The sequence below is a fragment of the Fringilla coelebs genome (assembly GCF_963513975.1).
Source record: "Fringilla coelebs genome assembly, chromosome: 15".
Classification (NCBI taxonomy): domain Eukaryota; kingdom Metazoa; phylum Chordata; class Aves; order Passeriformes; family Fringillidae; genus Fringilla; species Fringilla coelebs.
The window spans coordinates 2,950,853-2,976,541 of NC_140041.1; the positions used below are offsets into that span (position 1 = coordinate 2,950,853).

The window sequence follows — 25,689 nt, forward strand, 5'->3', positions numbered from 1 at the left end:
CCTGGTGTCATCTGTGACATGTGACAAGCAAGGCAGTGACCGAGTTCTTCTCCAGCCTCACACACTGAGCTCCCCTCTCTGCTTTTTCTTCCACACCAGGCCACTGTGAGGTTCTGCTAGTGGCCATCTCCTCACTGCTCAAATCTCTCATCAGATGATAATGCACTGCTGACACAGCCAGAAGGGAGGCACAAGTGTCTGCTCAGCACCATTATGAAAAGGAACTGAAGGATTCTAGAGCACACAAATGATAAACAATCATACTAAAAGATCAGCAGTCATCCAAAGGAGAATGGCTCATCAAACCATTGGCTTTGAGGGAATCTCCTCCCCATCCTTATCTCATGCTCTGTTCCACAGAAAGGCAAAGTTTACTGAAGTCATATTTACATCTATTTCTCCCAACAGGAACAGAACACAAAGTCATTCTCATATCTCCTGCCTTCCACTCCCACTGCAATAACAGCAGGGGACATGGGCACATCATATGTTACTAAACTAAGATGGGTTGTTGATAATTGCAAGTAAACCCACATACTGAGTAAATCAGTGAAGAACCAAACAAAGCAAAAAACCCATAGAAACCCCAAAATCATCAATCAGATAAGGAAACATTTGAAGACAACAAGAAGTCAGAGATGCTCACAGTGAAATCTTCTAGGCCTTTATTGCAGGCCTTAAAATTCACACCTGAGAGCATGGAGAAGTCACTGAGAAGCTGCGAGTGTGTGGCCCTGAGGACTTACATGGCACAACAGCAGAGCGGGTTCATTTGAAGAATTAGTGCTCTCCTCAGAAACATTTCCTACTGCACACCCTACTCACCTTGCACAGTTATGACACCATCATTTTAAACAGCTTCTCAACAGCCTCTTTCTCAAGGTAAATCTTCTGACAAATTACAACAGATTCCCTTATCACTTCTGCTTCATAGTCCCCACACACCGTTCAGTGTTAAGTGACTGAAGCAAAGATGTGATGAAAAACAACAGTCACAGTTTCATATTTCAAAGTACTGACCTGAAATGTGAAAATGAGCTGCAACCTTCCTGGAAACAAAGGCCTGCATGAAAGTGTAATTACAATTCCAAAGAAACTCTATATCACATTGTGGCATAGAGATACAGGTGGAAAATGGAGGTTTCATACAGGAGAAATTACGACTTCCAGACAACAGTTATGGTTCTACATGAACAGTCACTGTGCAAAATGTTACTGTTGGAGAACTGTCATTGTCTTTCATGATAGAGAAACCAGAACTGATCAGAACAGATCAGAACATCAATGGCACTGCCTTTGGCACCAAGCATGAAATCAAACCATTTCTCTGACAGACCCACACTGAGTCCCACATTTGCCTGGCACAGAACTGAGCTCTCACCCTCCTCACTCTGCATTCACAGCCTTTACTTTCACCATCAACACAAACCACAATTTTGATTCCATGTTGGCCACAGACAAAACAGCACCTTGGGGAAACCTTGGGGAAAATCCATTCATGAAGTTGTATTTCTTGAATGAGATATTCAAGGTCAGGCTGGCTGGGGCTCTGAGCCACCTGCTCTGGTGGAAGATGTCCCTGCCCTTGGCAGAGCAGCAGGAACAAGAGGATCTGTAAGGTCCTTTGCAACATAAACCATTCTCTGGTTTTGTGTTTCTGGGATAATATGATTACATGCTATGATTATATATTATGATTACAGCTTCTAGGGATGGATGAGAGATACTCTCCCTACTAGGTAATTATATGTTTTGCAATTTGCAGGATTGCCAAGCACAATGATAATAAACTGCACCCCTTAACAAATATACAAACAGACCAAAAACCAACGCGAGCCAAACTAAAAAAAATATCAAAAAAAACCCCTTGAAATCAACCATGCCAAGAATGGGAAAACACCAGAAGTGTATTAATCACAGCCTCACATTTCAGATTGGGTCAACTGTAGTATATACACAACCCAGGAAACTGGACATTCATTCATTTTGAGCTGTATCACAGTGAACTCCAGCACCAGCCCTGTCCCTGCATACACAGACTTCTGCTCTCAGACCAAACATAACATGACAGCAAATTTTCCATTCAGACATCATTAGAAGAAAGCTCATGTGCACAGCTTCTCAGAGCCTAAGAATCACAACTAAGATTAGTCTGTTCCTCCATATTATCTGAAAATTGGGAAATGTCATACAGGCCATAAATTATTACCAGCTCTGCCAAAGACCCTCACATCCAAGTATCACGTCAAAGCCAACATCTTCATTCTTCAGCACATGGACTCAACCAAACCATGTGTAACTTCCTCTCTAGATACAAAGGAATATGGAACCCAAACTAGGCCAGTTCAGTCCAAACCATAAAATTGGAAATCATGAGACTCCTCCTGACTCATTTTCAGTAGGCCAGCAATAGCCCTGGGGACCAAGAAAACACATGCCATGGCTCCACCAGGACCTCCTCACACACCATGCTCCCAAAACTCCCTCCTGACCTTTCACAGCTCCCATGCATAGCATAGATCTTCATAATTTAGAGAGCCTCCACCAAGAAGAAAGCTACTCAGACAGTATCTCCTTATCATGGATAATATTTGACTTCAGACCCTAGGCATGTGATAGGAAAAAACGTTTATTAAAGAGACATTTCCAAAAAACATGCCTATGGAAATGTCTCTGTCTTTTCACCTCTAAACATGAAAGAACCATTTTCAGATGATCAGAAGAATCAGACAGAAAGTTAACACCTGCAGAATTGAAGAGCTCACAAAATAATTCTGCATTATATAACTCAGAGTAGATGATTGATGACATTGTTCATAGGCCCTGAATGCACAGCTGGCATTTCCCATACCCCACCTGACGTAAATACAAAATTAAGCTTTGAAGTGACACAATTGCGATGACATGAAAATACTTAGCAAGAACCTCCCAGGGTTCTCCATTTAGCTGGAATACTGATGTTCTAGACAATTACTTTGGGAAGAAAAATCTCACACTGCTTCATCCTGGAGATAGGAGCTGGACAGGGAATGGAGGAAAACATTCCCTTGAGTCTTTCAGCAGACATTCACACACAGCTCACAGCACTCACATTTCCAACCCTTCACACCATCCATGGTGTCCTTTCACCCATCTATCCTAAAAACATGTGACAGTGGAGGCCCAGTTCCCCAGACCATTTCTCTTCCCAGCACCAATTTCACACAGCTGTCTGGACACCTCTGTGCAGTGGAAGCTACACTTGCTGCTCACTGAAATTCTGTGAAGAGACTCAAAAGGTCTCAAAGGAAAAGCTGAGCAGTCTTCCAAGAGACACTGACTCAGTGAATATCTGCTCACAGGGAATCATGCCCACCTTGTATCTCCCACTGCATCTTGAATCTCTCCTCCCCATCCAGACAATTCTCTTGTCATTCTAAATATTTTCTAGCTAACTCTCATCCAGTTCCATCTGACATAGCTCAACCTTAAAAAACAAGAAAACTACCAAAGCAGTTCTTCAATTTCCTCCTGCATTTCCTCCTCCACATGCAGCCACCCACAGGCTTTTCAAAGAATCAAAACTTCAAGAGGATCCTTCATGTTCACAGCAGACAGACAGACATCATCAAGGACCACTTGTTGCCTGGTCCAAACCTCTCTTGGCAAAAAAGACCAAAGCATGTATGATGCAGACACTTTTCCTGCTGACCTCCACTATGTATCATGGAGAATGATAAAGGCTGAGAACAACGTGCAGAGAGGTTCCACGCAAAGCCATCAGCATTTTGTTCAAGACACATTCTACCTATTCAAGCACATTGTGGTCTTGGAAAGACACACAAACCTGCTAAAAACTTGTGTTTCTCAAGAATGGGACCCATCCCTTCAGTAGAGCAAATGCTATCAGGAACACAGATTCTACACAGCACAGCTGATATAGGGGAACAATAGCTGGAACATGATCAATACCTAAACCTCCGACATAACCAACAGCCTGCCAACAGCAGCCGCCTTCTCCTTCCTTCTTTCTTCACTCACTGGAAGGCTGAGGACTAACCCCATGTTCACATAGAGACAGCAACGGGCACCAACCTTCAGAATTTCAACGAAGGAAACTTTACCATGCTTTTAGAGAAAATCTCCGATGCAAGCCAGAGAACAAGGCGCGGAAAGGGCAGGGCACCATTAGGAGAAAGAGTCGCTGAGAAAATCTGAGAAGAGAAACTCACCGAGGATGGGGTGGGGTCCGAGGGGAGGGCGCCGGCAGGGTCCTCGACCCCGAGCAGCGGCGCGGGCTCGTCGGGCGGCGGGCGGGCCGGGAGGGTGTCGCAGGAGCTGGCGGCCGAGAAGCGCAGCTGGCTCTTGCGCGAGTCGGCCGTGAGCGACACGTCGTGCGAGTAGGACTGCAGGAAGGCGCGCACGCCGTCGATGCCCACGAAGTGCGAGACGGGCACGCCGCGCAAGGCGCCGCTGTCCGGCGGCAGCAGCTGCTGGCGGTGCCAGCGGCGCAGGCGCAGCGCCAGCAGCAGCAGCAGGAAGGCCACGAAGAGGCACGACACGGCGGCCACGGCCAGCACGAGCCAGCGCGTCAGGCCGGCGGCCGGCTCGGCCGGCGCCGCCGCCTCGTCGGCCGCGCTGCCCAGCTCGGCCAGCAGCTCGGCCACGCTCTCGGCCAGCACCACGCTCAGCGTGGCCGTGGCCGACAGCGCCGGCCGCCCGTGGTCGCGCACCAGCACCACCAGGCTGTGGCGCGCCGCGTCGCGGGCCAGCGGCGAGCGCGCCGTGCGCACCTCGCCGCTGTGCAGCCCCACGCGGAACAGCCCCGGCTCCGTGGCCTTGGCCAGCTCGTACGACAGCCACGCGTTCTGCCCCGCGTCCGCGTCCACCGCCACCACCTTGGCCACCAGCGCGCCCGCCTCCGAGCGCCGCGGCGCCAGCTCCACGCCCGACCACGTCCAGCCCGAGCCCGAGCCCGGGCCCGCCGCTGCGGCCGGCGGCGGGTACAGCACCTGCGGCGCGTTGTCGTTCTCGTCCACGATCTGCAGCCGCACCGACACGTTGCTGCTCAGCGCCGGCGCGCCGCCGTCCTCCGCCCGCACCCACAGCTGCAGCTCGCGCAGCTGCTCGTAGTCCAAGGAGCGCAGCGCGTACAGCGCGCCCGTCTCCGCCTGCACCGACACGTACGACGACAGCGGCGCGCCCCGCACCCGCCCCTCCGCCAGCCGGTAGCGCACGCGCGCGTTCTGCCCCCAGTCCGCGTCCGTGGCGCGCACCGTCAGCACCAGCGCGCCCGCCGCGTTGTTCTCCGCCACACGCGCGCTGTACCGCTCCTGCGCGAACACCGGCGCGTTGTCGTTCACGTCCAGCACCCGCAGCGCCAGCACCGCGCTGCTCTGCAGCGCCGGCGACCCGCCGTCGGCCGCCCGCACCGTCACGTTGTACTCCGACACCTGCTCCCGGTCCAGCTCTCTCGCTGTCACCACACGGTAGTAGTTGTCAAAGGATTTCTCCAGTTGGAACGGGCCCCCTCCGTCGAGGGAGCATCGCACCTCGCCGTTAGCCCCGGAGTCTGCATCCCTCACGTGCAGCAGGGCCACCACAGTTCCCGAGGGGGCGTCTTCTGAGATCTCGCTCAATGACGACCGCATCGAAATCTCTGGTACATTGTCGTTCACATCTGTTACAATGACCACAACTTTTGCCGTGTCAAAAAGGCCTTCCCCGTCATGTGCCTGCACCTCCAGTTCGTAGGAATCGACTTCCTCGAAGTCCAGGTTCCGTAACAGGGTGATTGCTCCCGTGTCGGCATCCAGCTGTAAAATCTGTGAGGCTTTCTCTGTAATTTTTTGAATCGAGTATTTCACGTGTCCATACAAACCCTCGTCACTGTCACTGGCCTTGACAGAGACAAGGGTGGAGCCCACGGGCACGTCCTCGGGCACACGCACCGTGTACTCCGCCTGGCTGAACACGGGCGCGTTGTCGTTTGCGTCCACCACGGTCACGCGGATCCGAGCCGTGCCCGTCCGTGCCGGATCGCCGCCGTCACTCGCCCTCAGCACCAGCTCGTGAAACGCCGCCTCCTCCCGGTCCAGCGCCTTCGCCAGCACCAGCTCGGGACGCTGATCGCCGCCGGGGCCCGCCTGCACGGCCAGCGAGAAGTGCTCGTCACCGCTCAGCTCGTAGCTCTGCAGAGAATTCCGGCCCGAGTCAGCATCGTGAGCCTCCGTTAGGGGAAACCGCGACCCCGGTGTTGTCGTCTCGCTCATTCTCAGTTCTTTTTCTGCCTCCCTGAAGCTGGGGGAATTGTCATTAATGTCCGTGATTTCCACTTGTATCCCATAAACCTGCATTTGTCCCTCCACTATCAGCTCACAGCGCAGCACGCATTGCTGCACTCTCTCGCACAGCTGCTCTCTGTCGATCCTCTCCGCCGTCACTAAATGTCCCGTCTTCCCGTGCAAAGCAAAATACTGCGTCCTACCTTCCGATACAATGCGGACGCCGCGCTCTCGGATCTCCGACAGAGGCAGCCCCATGTCCTTGGCCACGTCGCCCACGAACGAGCCCTTGGGCATCTCCTCGGGCACCGAGTAGCGCAGCTGCCCCCACGCCGCCTCCCACGCCGCCAGCAGGACGGCCCAGAGCAGAGCTCGCTGCCGCCGGCCCCAGCGCCTCCCCGCCGCGCACATCTCCGCTGCGGCACCGCCGGCACCGCAGCACCGCCGATCCAATCCCGCTGACACTCAATGCTCTCAGCTTAGGCACTCAGCTTAGTGCGCAGCTGCCGGTGCCTCCGCCGGGCTCCAAAATGGACCAGTACCTCAGGGAGGATCGCGGAACGCAGGTTCTGACAGGGAGCGAGCAACCGAGCGAGCCGATCCGCAGCGGGCGGGGCTGCAGCGCTCCGAGCTTCCTCTCGCTCCTCTCGGTCAACAGCGGCGCCCGCAGCCTCCTCCCGGCACTGCAGGCACCGAGCGCTGCCCGCCCTGCCTTGCTCCATTCAGGGCACCGTTGCAATGGAGATGTCACTTTTCGTCCATCGCCGATCTCCTGCCTCCTCATTTTTCCAGCCCATCTCTGCTTACATCCTCCGGGGTATCACCACCGGGAGGAAGGCAGAAGCATTCCCTGGGCGTGGTTCTTTAACCGCGTGGGAAACTCATCACTTACCAATCTCATTAAACATAATTTAAAACACAGTTTTCGCATTTTACCCAGCAGATAATTAGTCTTCTTATCCTTTTTGTTCAAAAGCATCTTCAACAACAGGCTCTCAGAGAGAAATCACGAAGATACCGAACCCCGAAGAAACAAAGGTATCAGGTTCATTAACACAAGAGGGTCGAGAGCGATTGCATGCTTTTTGAAGACAGGGAGCAAATTGTTAGAGGATCCAATTTTAGGTAAACTAAAGATGCAGCTGAAACTCTCAAAGTAAAGTTTCAGGACTTGTAATAAACGACATCCTTTCCTAAGAGATCCCTAGTGTTTTCTTAGTTATTTAATCAAGTCAATCTAAGTTTCCTTTTTTTCTGAAATGAATGTGTAAAGCACCGTAGTTCGTTAGTAACTTATTTTTGTAAGTATTTCTTAATCACATTTGTTGGATATGCATTCAAGAAAGAAATTATAGAACCATAGAACAAAAGTACAACTTTTGAAAATGAGCTGACCAATAATCAATGTACAAATGGGCTCGATTCAACTGCCTAAACCCTCCTCTGGCCGATCTTTCTAATGTGTGGTCCCTTCATGCCTCAGATGTTTATCCTAGTAAACAGAATTGCAGAAATTTGCTGTTCTATATATACCCGTCTTCAATTAAAACCCCTAACATCTTTGTGTAAAGACGATAGAAAAATAACAATCTCTGATACAGAACTCCTTCAGCACTCTCACCAGTGCACGAACAAAAAACCATGAAGAGTAAAACAGAGCGAACTGGGCCAGCGAGGACGAATAAACGAAGCGTCTGGACTCACACTGCATTCCTCTCCCCCGAAATGGGAGACGATCTCTTCTTTCACTCAGAAAAAGAGTGAAATGAACTTACTACATTCGTTTATATTCTAAATCTAACCGGGATAAAAAAAAAAATATTAAAGAACGGGTTTGGGTAAAGCTATACACGAGTTCCAAGCACACCCTTTCTAAATAAATCAAACAGGAAGGAAATATCTCCAAAAAAAGATGTCACTGCTTCCTTGGTCGGATTTTTTTTCCCCCTCGACTTCCACCATGCAGAATCAGCCATTCTCCTTCAGCACAATACGAATCTGCACTCAATGTTGTTACCACATTTAAATTAATGAAGCTCGAGTGTTGCAGACAAAACCTGGAGCCTGTAGCTGAACCTGTGACCAAGGAAGAACCAAGGGCTTCGTGCTCTACAGGAACTGGATATGGCCCGTTCATTCATGAAGTTCATTAATTAAGTTAAGAGACGAGACTGTAGAACTCACACACACAACTCCAAGAAACAAGGAGAAGCACTGAGAAACGCTGCTGCTAGCCGGAAGGAGAGCTAAAGACACAGCCTGTCACCAGAAGCTGTTACCAACAAAAAATGAAAAACTTCCGCCGCTACATGGAACACAGATGACCAATCCCCACTGACACCACGCAGAGAACACGCGAGAAAAAAAGATGACGTTTCGGGAACTTTTAGAAAAGGAAGAAGTTCAGGCTTTACAGACCTGCGGTGCCTCGGGATTGGCGGGTTGGTCTCCCAAGGCGAGCTCACTGTCCAGGTTCGGCTTGTCGCAGGAATCCCCGCCCAGAAGCTCCTCCGCCGACAGGATGGGCACCGGCGGCGGCGGCGGCCAAGCGGCCTCGGGCACGGCGCGGGCCGGCGGCGCCACGCACAGGTTGTAGGAGTAGGGCAAGGTGCCCTCGCAGAAGTCGGCCGGGAAGGCGGCGCCGGCCAGCGAGAAGCGCTGCGCGCCCAGGCAGCGCAGCACGGCGGGCGGCCCGGCCCGGCGCAGCCGCGCCAGCACGGCCAGCGCCACGCTCAGCACCAAGAGCGCCGAGAGCAGCGCCAGCGCCAGCACCAGGTAGAACTGCAGCTCGGCCGCCGCCGCCTCCTCGGCGCCCGCCGGCCCCTCGCTCAGCTCCGGCAGCGCCTCCTGCAAGCTCTCGGCCAGCACCACGTGCAGCGTGGCCGTGGCCGACAGCGCCGGCTGCCCGTGGTCCTTCACCACGGCCACCACGCGCTGCTTGGCCGCGTCGCGCTCGCCCACGGCGCGCGCCGTGCGCACCTCGCCGCTGTGCAGCCCCACGCGGAACAGCGCCGGCTCCGACGCCTGCACCAGCTCGTACGACAGCCACGCGTTGCGCCCCGCGTCCGCGTCCACCGCCACCACCTTGGCCACCAGGTAGCCGGCCTCGGCCGAGCGCGGAACCACCTCGAAAGGCGTCGGCGCCGCTCCTCCCGCAGCCTCTCCCGGAGCCGCCGCGGCGGGCCAGAGCACCCTGGGCGCGTTGTCGTTGCGGTCCAGCACGAAGACGCGCACCGTGGCCGTGGAGCTGCGCGCCGGCGAGCCGCCGTCCTGCGCCCGCACGGCCACCGTGAACTCGCGGCACTGCTCGTAGTCCAAGGAGCGCTGCGCGTACAGCGCGCCGCTCCGCGCCTCCACCGACACGGGCGGCGCCGCGCCCGCCGCGCCCGCGCTGCCGCCCGCCAGCCAGTAGCTCACGCGCCCGTTGGCGCCCGCGTCCGCGTCCCGCGCCTGCACGCGCAGCACCAGCGCGCCCAACGCGTTGTTCTCCGCCACGTACGCGCTGTACGCTGCCTCCTCGAACACCGGCGCGTTGTCGTTCACGTCCGACACCTCCAGCACCAGCTCCCTGCTGCTCCGCAGCGCCGGCCTGCCCCGGTCCCGGGCCACCACCGTCACGCGGTGCTCGGACGCCTGCTCGCGGTCCAGCGCGCCCGATGTCACCACCTTGTACGAGCCAGCCGGCGACGCCACGATGGACAGCGGCGCCTCTCCCGACAGCTCGCACGACACCTGACCGTTCTCGCCGGAGTCTCTGTCCCTCACTTTCAACACGGCCACCACGGTGCCGGATGGCGCGTCCTCGGGCACGGGACTCGACAGCGACAGAATGGTGATCTCGGGGGCGTTGTCATTCACGTCCGTGATGTCGATCTGCACTTCGCAGTCATCGCTGAGACCGCCGCCGTCCGTCGCCTCCACAGTGAAGATGTATTTATTCTTCTCCTCGAAATCGAGGGCACCCGCTGTCCGCACTTCCCCGCTCTCGCTGTCGATAGTGAACAAGGCCCTGACGAAGTCCGGGACGCTGCCAAAGGAGTAGGACACTCGGCCGTTGGAGCCTGCGTCAGCATCCGTGGCGTGTACTCGCAGCACCACCGATTCCACTGACAGATTCTCTGCCACTCGCCCCTCGTACACACTTTTGCTGAACACGGGAGGGTTGTCGTTTAAATCCGTCACGTTGATGTGAACTTGGACAGTCCCGGACCTCGGGGGATCCCCACCGTCTACGGCTGCCAGCACCAACTCAAAGGAACTCTGCTTCTCCCGGTCCAACACTCTCTCCAGTACTAATTCCGGCTGCTTCTTTCCACCCGGCTTTTCCTTCACTGACAGTGAGAACGACGGGTTGCTGGTGAGTTGGTAAGTCAGCAGCGAGTTGCTTCCTGCGTCTGCATCTAGCGCCATTTCCAGTGGAAACCGAGCACCGGGAGGGATCCACTCACCAATCTCGAGGTCCAGAGCAGCCTTGCTAAAGACCGGGGAATTGTCATTCACGTCCTCGATCGCCACCTCGACGTGGAAGACGTTCAGCGGGTTGTGCACCAGCGCCTCGAAGCTGACGGAGCAGGTCGCCGACTCGCCACACATCTCCTCCCGGTCCAGCCTCTCGTTCACGTACAGGTTCCCGTTCTCCTCATTCACCGTGAAGTATTGCTTCTCCTCGCTCAGCCGCAGCTTGCGCGCCGGCAGCTCGTCCGCGCTGAGCCCCAGGTCCCGCGCCAGCGGCCCCACGAGCGAGCCCCTGCCCAGCTCCTCGGGGATGGCGTAGCGGACCCGCTCGGCCGCCGCCCGGCACCACACGCACAGCAGCAGCAGCAGCAGCGCGGCCAGCAGCGCTCGCCCGCCGCCCGGCCCGCGCCTCTGCCGCCGCCTCACCGCCATTCTCTGCCCACTGCGCTCGCCGCGCTCCTGCCGACTGCCGCTGCCCTGCCTCCCTTCCAGCCGCTCTCGCCGCCCACAACACACACCGCTGAAAGGCAGACAGTCCGCTCGGGCTTCCTCTCTCGCCGCCGCTGCTGCTGCTGCTGCTGGCGGTGCCGCTGCCGCTGTGGCCGGCGCCGGGCGAGCGAGCAGCCTGCGGGGGCAGGACGCTGCTGCGGCGGCGGCGGCGGCTCCAGCGCCGCTCGGCGGCGGCCAACAGCGACACCCGGAGGCGCCGCCGCGCCACTGCAGCCGCCGGATGGCCGCGCTCAAGGGGGCCCGGCTGGGGGCGGGGCTCGGCGGCTGCACCGGCCCCGGGGGCTCTCCCGACCGCAAACAGCCAGAGCAGAAGCTCTTCCTTCATTCCACTCCGAGGCATAGCAATCTGAGATGTGGTGTCGGGTGTTTATAGGGCATTCTTTTCAGTAACATTTTACAGTCAGGAGGAAATATTCATTGCAGGGGAGTAAATAATGGAATTCTGCTGCTCTTACTAAAATCACGGCCCATCTACAGCAGCAATAAACGATAATATAGGGAAGAATTCAAGAGCTTGATGGCACTTTGTCACATGTCTTAAATTGCTATTCATTATGTTATTCATTATTTGAGACTATTTATTGTAAGATAAAGATCAGCCTAAAGCAATGTAAGCATCACCTTATGCCAAGATAGCAGAAAAACTTTTCATCTTTTGATTGTGACTCATTAAACTTGCTTCATCTACATTTCCATTTCTGAGCACCTGACAACCGAAAGTACAAAGCAATGCTGAGTCCTTCACAGAGCAAACCAATGTATTCAGTATAAAAGATTCCACAAAGGTCATTTAATTCACACCTCTGCCATGGGCAGGAAAACTTTCTGCTAGACTGGAACATTGGAGGCATATTCAAAACTTCTCTGGGCAATATCTTCCCTTTTCTCACAACCAATACTGAAAAGTTTTCTCGTAATCAAAACTTCCCTTCTTTTATTTAAAAACACTTCACTGCTGTACGGTGATCACTGGCACTCATAAAAAGAGCTTTGTCCATATTTCCAATAAGCTTAAAGAGAAACAGCAAAAAAAAGGTGATAAGTCTACACAGATGTATCATTTCTCTGTGCTGGAAGACCCAAACTGCTTCAGTCCTTCTGCATAACAAAGATGTTCCAACCCTCAGGCCACTTCCATGATCCTTCTGGGAACTCTAGCATGTCCATTGAGACATTGGCCCAAGATATCCATGCAGTCTAAGTTCTCACAAAAAGAGTTTAGAAGAGAGGAAGGACCTTCCTCGAGCTGCCAGGCACAGTGCTTGTCATGCAGGGCAGGACACAATTCCAGCAGCTGGTGCCTATGGGCAGCTCATGTCCCACCTTATCACCCACCAATCACCCAAAGCACTTCTCTGCAAAGCTCTTCCCTATCCCCCACTCTCTCTTTCCACCTGGGGATTGCACCAGCCCAGCTGCAGGACCTTGCACTTTGATCCATTTCATGATGGCTGCACGGGGCCACTTCTCCAGCCTGTCCCTGGCTGCCACCTCTGCCCTGCCGGGAATCAGCTCCAGTTGGTGTCAGCTGCAAATTGCCTGAAGGTGCCTCAGTCCCTTTGGCCATGGAGGTGCTGAACAGACCTGGGCCCAGTCAGGGCCCACATGAGATCAGACACCCTGAGGCTGAGCTCATGACTACAAGCAATGCAAGAGTCAGAAACACATGGAAATGGACAGATGCAAGAATATTTTCTAGGTCTGCCTTGCTCTACAGAAGTGACTCAAATCACCCTGGACGCCAGCAGGCACAGCCTGGTGTTATCTGTGACATGTGACAAGCAAGGCAGTGACCGAGTTCTTCTCCAGCCTCACACACTGAGCTCCCCTCTCTGCTGTTTCTTCCACACCAGACCACTGTGATGTTCTGCTTGTGGCCATCTCCTCACTGCTCAAATCTCTCATAAAATGATAATGCACTACAGCCACACCCAGAAGGGAGGTACAATTGTCTGCTAATAATCACAATTATGATGAGGAACTGAAGGATTCTGGAGCACACAAATGATAAAAAATCATAATAAAAGTTCAGCAGTCACCCAAAGGAGCATGGCTCATCAAACCATTGGCTTTGAGGGAATCTTCTCCCCATCCTTATCACATGCTCTGCTCCACAGAGAGGCAAAGTCTACTTAAGTCATATTTACATCTATTTCTTGGAACAGGAACATTAAAAACGTCACTCTCATATCTCCTGCCTTCCACTCCCACTGCAACAAGAGCAGGGGACATGGGCACATCATATGTTACTAAATAAAGATGGGTTGTTGATAATTGTAAGTATACCCACATAGTGAGTAAATCAAGGGAAAACAAAACAAAACAAAACTCCTACAGGAAACCCGAAAACATGAATCTGACAAGGCAAGGAAACACTAGAAGACAACAAGGAGTCAGAGATGCTCACAGTGAAGTCTCCTAGGCCTTTATTGCAGGCCTTGAAATTCACACCTGAGAGCATGGAGAAGTCACTGAGAAGCTGCGAGTGTGTGGCCCTGAGGACTCACATGGGAAAATAGCATAGTCAGTTCATTTGAGGAATTACTCCTCACCTCAGCAACATTTCCTACTGCACACCCTGCTCACCTTGCACAGTTTTGAAACCATCATTTTAAACAGCTTCTCATCAGCTTCTTTCTCCAGGTAAATCTTCTGACAAATTACAACAGAGTCCCTTATCACTTCTGCTTCATAGTCCCCACACACCATTCAGTCTTAAGTGACTGAAGCAAGGATGTCCTGAAAAACAACAGTCACTGTTTCATATTTAAAAGTACTGACCAGAAATGTGGAAATAAGCTACAACCTTCCTGGAAACAAAGGCCCGAATGAAAGTGTAATTACAACTCTGAAGAAACTCTACATCACAGTGTTGCACAGAGATACAGATGCATAATGGAGGTTTCACACAGGATTATATGGCAGTTCTGGGCAAGAATTAAGGTTCTACATGAACAGTTGATGTGAAAAGTGTCATTGTTGGAGGACTGTCATTGTCTTTCATGACAGACACACCAGGATCAGAACAGCAATGGCACTGCCTTTGCCACCAAGCATGAAATCAAACCATTTCCCTGCCAAACCCACACTGAGTCCCACATTTGCCTGGCACAGAACTGAGCTCTCACCCTCCTCACTCTGCATTCACAGCCTTTACTTTCACCATCAACACCAACCACAATTTTGATTCCATGTTTGCCACAGAGAAAACAACACCTCAGGGAAACATCCATTCATGAAGTTGTATTTCTTGAATGAGATATCCAAGATCAGGCTGATTGGGGGTCTGAGCCACCTGCTCTGGTGGAAGATGTCCCTGCCCATGGCAGAGTAACTGGATCAAGAGGATCTGTAAGGTCCTTTGCAACACAAACCGTTCTCTGGTTCTGTGTTTCAAGGAAAATATGATTACATGTACAGCTTCAGGTGATGGATGAGAGATACTCTTCCAACTGGATAACTATATATTTTGGAGTTAGCAGGATTGCCAGGCACAATGAGGATCAGCTTTACTCCTTAAAAAAAAGTACAAGCAAACCAAAAAACAACAGAAACCAAACCAAACAAATAATCTGAAATAAATTTGTCAATCCAGCCAAGAATGGGAAAACACCAGAAGAGTATCAGTCATGGCCTCACAGTTCAGATTGGGTCAACTGCTGTATATACACAACGCAGGAAATGGGACTGGAACCAATACACAGAAAGGCCTCAAAGAGAAGCTCACTACACACGCCCCCGACTGTCATTCCTTGCCAAATATATGGAAGAACAAGCTTGAAACCACAGTTGGGGGCCTCATCTAAATACCAGGACAAACTGAACTGGACACAATTTATTCATTCATTCTGAACTGTATCACAGTGAACTCCAGCACCAGCCCTGTCCATGCATACACAGACTTCTGCTCTCTAACCCAACATAACATGACAGCAAATTTTGCATTCGGACATCATTAGAAGAAAACTTGTGTGCACAGCTTCTCAGAGCCCAAGCATCACAACTAAGATTATTCTGTTCCTCCCAATTATTTAAACTAGTGGAAAATATTATATAGGCCACAAATTATTACCAGCTCTGTCAAAGACTCACACATCCAAGTATCTACTCAAAAGCAACATCACCAATCTTCAGCACATGGACTCACCAAAGTATGTGGGACTACCAATCTTCATGCAAACGAATATGGAACCCTGTCAAGGTGATTTCAGTCCGAACCACACAATTGAAAACCATAACTCTCCTCCTGACTCATTTTCAGAAAGTCAGCAATAGCCCTGGGGATGCCATGGCTCCACTTCCTCACCACCACACCCAACACTCCCTCCTAACCCTTCACAGCTCCCATGGATAGCACAGATCTTCAGAATTTAGAGAGACTCCATCAAAAGGAAAGTTGCTAAGGCAGTATTTCCTAACTACTGATAATATTTGTTTTCTCATCCTAGACACAGGACAAGAAAAAGCATTTATTAAAGAGACATTTTCAAGAAACATCTCTATGGAAGTCTCTCTCTTTTCACCTATAAACATGAAAGACCCATCATCAGATCACCAGAAGAATGAGACAGAATATTATCACCTGCAGTCTTGAATAGGTTACAACACACTTCTGGGTTATATAACTCAGAATAGAACATTGATGACGTTGTTTATAGGCACTGAATGCACAGCTTGCAATTCCCACACGCCATCTCTCATAAGAACAAAATCAATCTTTGAAGAGATACCATTATGATGACAGGAAAGTACTTAGCAAGAACCTCCCAGGGTTCTCCATGCAGCTGAAATACTGATGTTCTAGACAATTACTTTGGGAACGAGAACCTCACATTGCGTCATCCTAGAGATAGGAACTAGACAGGGAATGGAGGAAAACATTCCCTTGAGTCTTCCAGCAGACATTCACACACAGCTCACAGCACTCACATTTCCAACCCATTTCACACCATCCATGGTGTCCTTTCACCCATCTATCATTGAAACATGTGACAGTGGAGGCCCAGTTCCCCAGACCATTTCTCTTCCCAGCACCAATTTCACACAGCTATCTGGACATCTCTGTGCTATGGAAGCTAAATGTGCTGCTCACTGAAGTTCTGTGAAGAGATTTCACAGGTCTCAAAGGAGAAGCTGAGCAGTCTTCCAAGAGACACTGACTCAGTGAGTATCTGCTTAGGGGAATCATGCCTAACTTGTATCTCCCACCGTACCTTGAATCTCTCCTTCCCATCCAGGCAATTCTTTTGCCACACTAAATATTTTCAAGCCAAGGCTCATCTAGCTCAATCTGACAAAAATCTACCTTAAAAAACAAGTACAAACGAAAGCTGTTCTGCAATTTCCTCCTGCATTTTCCTCCTCCACATGCAGCCACCCACAGGCTTTTCAAAGAATCACAACTTCAGAGGATCCTTCATGTTCACAACAGACAGACAGACATCATCAAGGACCACTTGTTGCCTGGTCCAAACCTCTCTTGGTGACCGAGATCAAAGCACAGATGACACAAACACTTTTCCTGCTGACCTCCACTATGTATCATGGAAAGAGATAAAGGCTGAGAACAACGTGCAGACGGGTTCCGCGCAAAGCCATCAGCATTTTGTTCAAGACACATTCTACCTACTCAATCACATCAGCTTTTCGGAAGACACATGAACCTTCTAAAAAACTGAATTTCTTAATAATGTGATCGATCCCTTCAGGGGAGGTAATGCTAAGAGGAACACAGATTCTACACAGCACACCTGATGCAGGGGAAAAAATACCTGCAACCTGACCACTACCCAAATTTCCAAGCTAGCCAACAGCCTGCCAGCAGCAGCCTTCTCCCTCATTCCTTCTTCACTTACTGGAAGGTAGAGGAAAAACCCCAGGTTCACATAGTAACAACAATGGGCGCCAGCCTTCAGAATTTTATCGAAGGAAGCTTTTCCATGCTTTTAGACAAAACCTCCTATGCAAGCCGGAGAAGACGGCGGGGAGAGGCAGGGCAGTATCAAGAGAAAGCGACGCGGAGAAAACGTGGACAGAGGAACTCACCGAGGAAGGGGCGGAATCCGAGGGGAGGACTCCGGCAGGGTCCTCGTCGCCCCCGAATAGCGGCGCGGGCTCGTCGGGCGGCGGGCGGGCCGGGAGGGTGTCGCAGGAGCTGGCGGCCGAGAAGCGCAGCTGGCTCTTGCGCGAGTCGGCCGTGAGCGACACGTCGTGCGAGTAGGACTGCAGGAAGGCGCGCACGCCGTCGATGCCCACGAAGTGCGAGACGGGCACGCCGCGCAAGGCGCCGCTGTCCGGCGGCAGCAGCTGCTGGCGGTGCCAGCGGCGCAGGCGCAGCGCCAGCAGCAGCAGGAAGGCCACGAAGAGGCACGACACGGCGGCCACGGCCAGCACGAGCCAGCGCGTCAGGCCGGCGGCCGGCTCGGCCGGCGCCGCCGCCTCGTCGGCCGCGCTGCCCAGCTCGGCCAGCAGCTCGGCCACGCTCTCGGCCAGCACCACGCTCAGCGTGGCCGTGGCCGACAGCGCCGGCCGCCCGTGGTCGCGCACCAGCACCACCAGGCTGTGGCGCGCCGCGTCGCGGGCCAGCGGCGAGCGCGCCGTGCGCACCTCGCCGCTGTGCAGCCCCACGCGGAACAGCCCCGGCTCCGTGGCCTTGGCCAGCTCGTACGACAGCCACGCGTTCTGCCCCGCGTCCGCGTCCACCGCCACCACCTTGGCCACCAGCGCGCCCGCCTCCGAGCGCCGCGGCGCCAGCTCCACGCCCGACCACGTCCAGCCCGAGCCGGAGCCCGAGCCCGAGCCCGGGCCCGCCGCTGCGGCCGGCGGCGGGTACAGCACCTGCGGCGCGTTGTCGTTCTCGTCCACGATCTGCAGCCGCACCGACACGTTGCTGCTCAGCGCCGGCGCGCCGCCGTCCTCCGCCCGCACCCACAGCTGCAGCTCGCGCAGCTGCTCGTAGTCCAAGGAGCGCAGCGCGTACAGCGCGCCCGTCTCCGCCTGCACCGACACGTACGACGACAGCGGCGCGCCCCGCACCCGCCCCTCCGCCAGCCGGTAGCGCACGCGCGCGTTCTGCCCCCAGTCCGCGTCCGTGGCGCGCACCGTCAGCACCAGCGCGCCCGCCGCGTTGTTCTCCGCCACACGCGCGCTGTACCGCTCCTGCGCGAACACCGGCGCGTTGTCGTTCACGTCCAGCACCCGCAGCGCCAGCACCGCGCTGCTCTGCAGCGCCGGCGACCCGCCGTCGGCCGCCCGCACCGTCACGTTGTACTCCGACACCTGCTCCCGGTCCAGCTCTCTCGCTGTCACCACGCTGTAGTAGTCGTCATAGGACTTCTCCAGCCGGAACGGGACATCCTTTTCGAGCGAGCAGCGCACGGCACCATTGGCTCCCGAGTCCCGGTCCTGCACGTGCAGCAGAGCTACCACAGTCCCCGACGGAGCATTTTCAGAGATCTCATTCAGCCTCGATGATACAGTGAGTACGGGCGCGTTGTCGTTCACATCTGTTACGGTAATCACAACATGCGTCGTGTCAAAAAAACCCCCACCATCATGTGCCTGCACCTCCAGTTTGTATGAATTGCCTTCCTCGTAGTCCAGGCTACGCAATAGAGTGATCGCTCCTAACTCGGCATCCAGCTGGAAAATCTGTGAGGCTTTCTCTGTGATTTTCTTGAACAAGTATTTCACGTGTCCGTTGAACCCCTCGTCGGCGTCCATGGCTGTGACAGTGACCAGGACAGAGCCCACGGGCACGTCCTCGGGCACACGCACCGTGTACTCCGCCTGGCTGAACACGGGCGCGTTGTCGTTCGCATCCACCACGGTCACGCGGATCCGAGCCGTGCCCGTCCGTGCCGGATCGCCGCCGTCACTCGCCCTCAGCACCAGCTCGTGAAACGCCGCCTCCTCCCGGTCCAGCGCCTTCGATAGCACCAGCTCGGGACGCTGATCGCCGCCGGGTCCCACCTGCACGGCCAGCGAGAAGTGCTCGTCACCGCTCAGCTCGTAGCTCTGCAGAGAATTCTGGCCCGTGTCAGGATCATGAGCGTCTGGCAAGGGAAATCGCGACCCCGGGGCTGTTGTCTCGCTCATTCGCAGCTCTGTCTCAGCCTCTCGAAAGCTGGGCGCGTTGTCGTTAATGTCCGTGATTTCCACTTGGATCCCATAAACCTGCATCTGTCCCTCCACTATCAGCTCACAGCGCAGCACGCATTGCTGCACTCTCTCGCACAGCTGCTCTCTGTCGATCCTCTCCGCCGACACTAAATGTCCCGTCTTCCCGTGCAGAGAGAAATACTGCGTACTACCTTTGTCCAAGATGTGAACGCCGCGATCTCGGATCTCCGGCAGCTGCAGCCCCAGGTCCTTGGCCACGTCGCCCACGAACGAGCCCTTGGGCATCTCCTCGGGCACCGAGTAGCGCAGCTGCCCCCACGCCGCCTCCCACGCCGCCAGCAGGACGGCCCAGAGCAGAGCTCGCTGCCGCCGGCCCCAGCGCCTCCCCGCCGCGCACATCTCCGCCGCGGCACCGCTCGTTCGCTTGCAGCTACTCGCCACCAACCCAGACAGCTCCGGCTCCGACTCTGCTCCCAGCTTCTGCACGGTATTTCAGCCACCGGCTCCTCCGTCTTGCTATAGAATGGCTCCGCAACGCGGACACCCTCGCAGACGTCCCCGCCCGCCGCCGAGCCTGATACCGAGCGAGCGAGTGATCGAGCGGGTCCGCAGCGGGCGGGGCTGCAGCGCTCCGAGCTTCCTCTCGCTCCTCTCGGTCAACAGCGGCGCCCGCAGCCTCCTCCCGGCACTGCAGGCACCGAGCGCTGCCCGCCCTGCCTTGCTCCATTCAGAGCACAGTCGCAATGGAGATGTCACTTTTCGTCCATCGCCGATCTCCCGCCTTCGCATTTCTCCAGCCCATCTCCGCTTTCATCCTCCAGGGTATCACCATCGGGAGGAAGGGAGAGGCATTCCGTGGCCGGGGTTCTTTACCGCACGGGAAACTCAGCGCTTACTAATGTCATTATCTGTGAATTTAAAGAATATTTTTTCATATTTTACCCATCACCTTATTGGTCTTCTTATCCTTTTTGTTCAAAAGCATCTTCAACAACACACTGTCACAGAGAAAACGGGAAAATATCATATCCCGAAAATCCAGCGCTATCAGGTTCTTTAACACAAGCGGGACGAGAGAAATTGCATGGTCCTTGAAGTCAGGGTGCTAATTGTTACACAGTTGAGTTACACGTACAAATAAAGGTGCAGCTAAAACTCTCAAGGGAAGTTTTCTGGACATAAAATATATGTTATCCCTTCTTAATATACAGCAAGTGTTTCCTTAGCTTATCCAGGTTTACAATTAAGTCATTCTAGTTTACCTTTTATTTCTAAAGTCAATGTGTAAAGCACCGTAGTTGGTTACTAAACGAATCATCTAAGTATTCCTTAATGACCTTCATATGATATCTGTTAGGACAACAATCATGGAATCGTAGCACAAAACTACAACTCTTGAAACTGAACTCACCATCATTCAATTTGCAGGTGGGCTGGATTCAAGAACCTAAACCCTCCTCTGGCCAATCTCCCTGATATGAGATACTTTCATATCTAAGATGTTTATCCGAGTAAACGGAGTTGCAAAAATTTTCTCTTCTCGATATACTTGAGATTTGCTAAAACCCCCAACATTATTCTGAGAAGAGAAAAATAAAATCTCTGAAACAGAAATCTTTCAACACTCTAACCACTGTAGGAAATAAAGATCATGAAGAGCAAAACAGAGCCAACCAGGACGCATAAACGAAGTCATCTAGTCCCACTACTGCATTACCATCCGCTCCAAAAGGAGCGAAAATATCTTTTTTTCTGTCGGGATGGAGAAGGGAACGTTCCACTTTCGTTTTCTTTTAAAATCGAAGAGAGAAAGAACAAAGTTTTACGAACAGCCTAGGATAAAGCTATCCACGAGTTCCAAGCACGCCCTTTCTGAAGTGAATCATTCAGGAAAGATAAAAATTCCAACACCAGATGTTAGTGCTTTCTTTTTTTTTTTTTTTCCCATTGACTCCATCATGCAGAGTCAGCCATTCTCCTTCCAGAAAGCAAGATTCTTGCTAACACATTCGAATTTCTAGAACTCGAATTTGAAGACAAAACCTTGCGCCTGAAGCTGAACCTGTGACCAAGGAAGAACCAAGGGCTTCCCGCTCTCCATGAACCGGGGATAGCCCGTTCCTTAATTCCCTCCGTCACAGAGACAGGACTGTGCAACTCACATAAACACGACACCGGGAAGCAAAGAGAAACACTGAGAAACGCTGCTACTAGCCGAAAGGAGAGCTCTAATCAAAGCCGGCCACCTGAAGCTATTACTGCGGGAAAATAAAAACCTTCCTCCACTACGTGAGTATACAAAATACGAGTACCCACTGACAACATGTACAGAATACCCGGGGAAAAAAGATGACGTTTTGGGAACTTTTAAAAACAGTAGAAGCCCACACATTACAGACCTGCAGCGCGTCCGGCTCGGCGGAGGACTCCCCCGTCACTGCTGTGTTGCTCAGGCTCGGCTTGTCGCAGGAATCCCCGCCCAGAAGCTCCTCCGCCGACAGGATGGGCACCGGCGGCGGCGGCCAAGCGGCCTCGGGCACGGCGCGGGCCGGCGGCGCCACGCACAGGTTGTAGGAGTAGGGCAAGGTGCCCTCGCAGAAGTCGGCCGGGAAGGCGGCGCCGGCCAGCGAGAAGCGCTGCGCGCCCAGGCAGCGCAGCACGGCGGGCGGCCCGGCCCGGCGCAGCCGCGCCAGCACGGCCAGCGCCACGCTCAGCACCAAGAGCGCCGAGAGCAGCGCCAGCGCCAGCACCAGGTAGAACTGCAGCTCGGCCGCCGCCGCCTCCTCGGCGCCCGCCGGCCGCTCGCTCAGCTCCGGCAGCGCCTCCTGCAAGCTCTCGGCCAGCACCACGTGCAGCGTGGCCGTGGCCGACAGCGCCGGCTGCCCGTGGTCCTTCACCACGGCCACCACGCGCTGCTTGGCCGCGTCGCGCTCGCCCACGGCGCGCGCCGTGCGCACCTCGCCGCTGTGCAGCCCCACGCGGAACAGCGCCGGCTCCGACGCCTGCACCAGCTCGTACGACAGCCACGCGTTGCGCCCCGCGTCCGCGTCCACCGCCACCACCTTGGCCACCAGGTAGCCGGCCTCGGCCGAGCGCGGAACCACCTCGAAAGGCGTCGGCGCCGCCCCTCCCGCAGCCTCTCCCGCCGCCGGCGCGGCGGGCCAGAGCACCCTGGGCGCGTTGTCGTTGCGGTCCAGCACGAAGACGCGCACCGTGGCCGTGGAGCTGCGCGCCGGCGAGCCGCCGTCCTGCGCCCGCACGGCCACCGTGAACTCGCGGCACTGCTCGTAGTCCAAGGAGCGCTGCGCGTACAGCGCGCCGCTCCGCGCCTCCACCGACACGAGCGGCGCCGCGCCCGCGCTGCCGCCCGCCAGCCAGTAGCTCACGCGCCCGTTGGCGCCCGCGTCCGCGTCCCGCGCCTGCACGCGCAGCACCAGCGCGCCCAACGCGTTGTTCTCCGCCACGTACGCGCTGTACGCTGCCTCCTCGAACACCGGCGCGTTGTCGTTCACGTCCGACACCTCCAGCACCAGCTCCCTGCTGCTCCGCAGCGCCGGCCTGCCCCGGTCCCGGGCCACCACCGTCACGCGGTGCTCGGACGCCTGCTCGCGGTCCAGCGGGCCCGATGTCACCACCTTGTACGAGCCAGCCGGCGACGCCACGATGGACAGAGGCGCCTCTCCCGACAGCTCGCACGACACCTGACCGTTCTCGCCGGAGTCCGGGTCGTTCACATTCAGCACGGCCACCACGGTGCCCGCTGGCGTGTCCTCCGGCACTGGACTCGACAGGGATAGAACTGTGATCTCAGGCGGGTTGTCGTTCACGTCCAGCACCTCCACCACCACCTGGCACTGTGCCACCAGACCTCCGCCGTCCCTCGCCTCCACCAGTAATGTGTAGCCTCTTGTGTCCTCGAAGTCCAAAGCCTCTTTCAGCGTGATCATTCCGCTCTCCGCGTCCATCATGAACTTCTGAATTACCTTGGCAGGCATTTTACCGAAGCCGTAAGTGATGCGAGCATTGTTGCCGGTATCAGCGTCGGAGGCAGAGACGTTTAACACTCTTGACCCCGGGGCTGCGTCTTCACGCAATCTCGCACGGTACCGCTCCTGCCCGAACACGGGTGGATTATCGTTGGCGTCTGTCACATTTATCTGAATTCTAATAGTTCCGGATCTAACTGGATCCCCGGCATCCACCGCCGCTAGCACCAGCTCAAAAGAGCTATCCTTCTCCCTATCCAACGCTCTCTCCAGCACTAATTCCGGCTGATTGCTTCCGTCAGGGCTCTCCTTCATGACCAGAGAGAAGGAAGGGTTGCTGGTGAGATGGTAACTCAGCAGCGAATTGCTTCCCGAGTCAGCATCTTGGGCCATCTCCAGCGGAAAACGAGTTCCGGGAAGCGTCCATTCGCCAATCTCGAGGTCTAAAAAAGCCTTGCTGAAGACCGGGGAATTGTCGTTCACATCCTCGATGGACACCTCTACGCGGAAGACGTTCAGCGGGTTGTGCACCAGCGCCTCGAAGCTGACGGAGCAGGTCGGCGACTCGCCGCACATCTCCTCCCGGTCCAGCCTCTCGTTCACGTACAGGTTCCCGTTCTCCTCATTCACCGTGAAGTATTTCAGCTGCTTCTTGCCGGCAGACGCCACCTGCAGCTTGCGCGCCGGCAGCTCGTCCGAGCTGAGCCCCAGGTCCCGCGCCAGCGGCCCCACGAGCGAGCCCCTGCCCAGCTCCTCGGGGATGGCGTAGCGGACCCGCTCGGCCGCCGCCCGGCACCACACGCACAGCAGCAGCAGCAGCAGCGCGCCCAGCAGCGCTCGCCCGCCGCCCGGCCCGCGCCTCTGCCGCCGCCTCACCGCCATTCTCTGCCCGCTGCGCTCGCCGCGCTCCTGCCGACTGCCGCTGCCCTGCCTCCCTTCCAGCCGCTCTCGCCGCCGACAACAGACACCGCTGAAAGGCAGACAGTCCGCTCGGGCTTCCTCTCGCCGCCGCCGCCGCTGCTGCTGCTGTTGGTGCCGCTGCCGCTGTGGCCGGCGCCGGGCGAGCGAGCAGCCTGCGGGGGCAGGACGCTGCGGCGGCGGCGGCGGCGGCTCCAGCGCCGCTCGGCGGCGGCCAACAGCGACACCCGGAGGCGCCGCCGCGCCACTGCAGCCGCCGGATGGCCGCGCTCAAGGGGGCCCGGCTGGGGGCGGGGTCCGGCCCGGAACGCGACTTTAAATACGTTTAAATCTTAGATACGCTGTTTAATGCTTCTATGTCGTCTTTTTCAGTCGCAACAGATATAGAGAAGCAAAGTTTTATGGCAAAGCAAGAAACAAAGGAACTCCGATTGTCTTAATAATATCAAGGCACAGCTAAGGAAACAGGAAATTTTATAAATGTCTATAGCCAGGGAAATCTGGAAGTACCCTGTCATGTATCTTCAGTTTTGCTTTCCTGTCTTGGGTCGTATTAAGTTGAGGGATAGTTGAGTCTAAAACATGTTTTTATCTTTATGCTAAGCATAACATTTCTCTTTTGTTTCTGCTTCAGAAAAGTTGCCTCTTTTGCATCTCCCTATTTGAGCACCTGATGACAGAAATGCAAAGCCACCATGAGTCTTTTATAGACCCAAAGAATTCTCTGGGTTGAATGAATCCTTTAAAATAATTTAATCCACTCATCAGTCACAGGCAGGGGCATCCTTCACTACACCAGGTTACTGAAAAGCCCATCCAACCTGTCCTTGAAGCCTTCCAATGGTGGCACATCCAGAATATTTGTGGCCAACGCATTCCAGAGCCTCACCATCCTCATCATAAAACATTTTGTCTAATCTACCCCCTAAAAATGTCTTTCAATCTTTCTTGTAAGCATTCTTTAGAAATTGAAAAGACACAAATTCTACTCAAAGCTTTATTTTTTCAGGCTTAGGGACCTGAGTGGTGCCACAGCTTCTTCATGGCAGAGATGTTGCATTTCTTTGACAATCTATGCAGTCAAAGACGTGTAGAGGGAGATCACCACCTTCCTCTCCTTGCTGGCCATCCTACTTGTTATGCAGCCCTAGAGGCAAGCTGGGCAGCAAGTGGACATCACCAGCTCATGTCCCATTCAGCACCCAGCAGTGACCCAAAGCACTTCTCTGCAAGGCCAGCTCTCTGTTTAAACTGGGAATTGCCCTGACCCACCTGCAGCACCTTGCACTTGGCCTTCTTGAACTTTGTGAGGTTTGCACAGGTCTGCTCCTCCAGCTTATCCATAAACATCACCCCTGATGTGTCACTAACGAACTCAGCTCGGTGTCAGCTGTGAATTCACTGAGGGTGTGCCTGATGCCATGGTCTGTGAAGGT

General features: G+C 54.6%; 2 protein-coding genes across 2 annotated transcripts; both read right to left on the reverse strand.

The window, feature by feature from the left end:
* Positions 1-150: 150 nt before the first annotated feature.
* Positions 151-13,937, reverse strand: LOC311159458 (uncharacterized protein; the record flags this gene model as incomplete). The annotated part of the gene is made up of 5 exons (XM_084215556.1): positions 151-234; positions 4,212-6,721; positions 8,678-11,215; positions 11,277-11,574; positions 13,815-13,937. 5 exons carry the CDS (start codon positions 13,935-13,937, stop codon positions 151-153), a joined length of 5,553 nt encoding a protein of 1,850 aa, XP_084071682.1.
* Positions 13,938-16,303: 2,366 nt separating this feature from the next.
* Positions 16,304-25,603, reverse strand: LOC311159459 (uncharacterized protein; the record flags this gene model as incomplete). The annotated part of the gene is made up of 7 exons (XM_084215557.1): positions 16,304-16,327; positions 17,274-19,779; positions 19,836-19,923; positions 20,292-20,403; positions 21,749-24,282; positions 24,342-24,537; positions 25,526-25,603. 7 exons carry the CDS (start codon positions 25,601-25,603, stop codon positions 16,304-16,306), a joined length of 5,538 nt encoding a protein of 1,845 aa, XP_084071683.1.
* Positions 25,604-25,689: the final 86 nt, after the last annotated feature.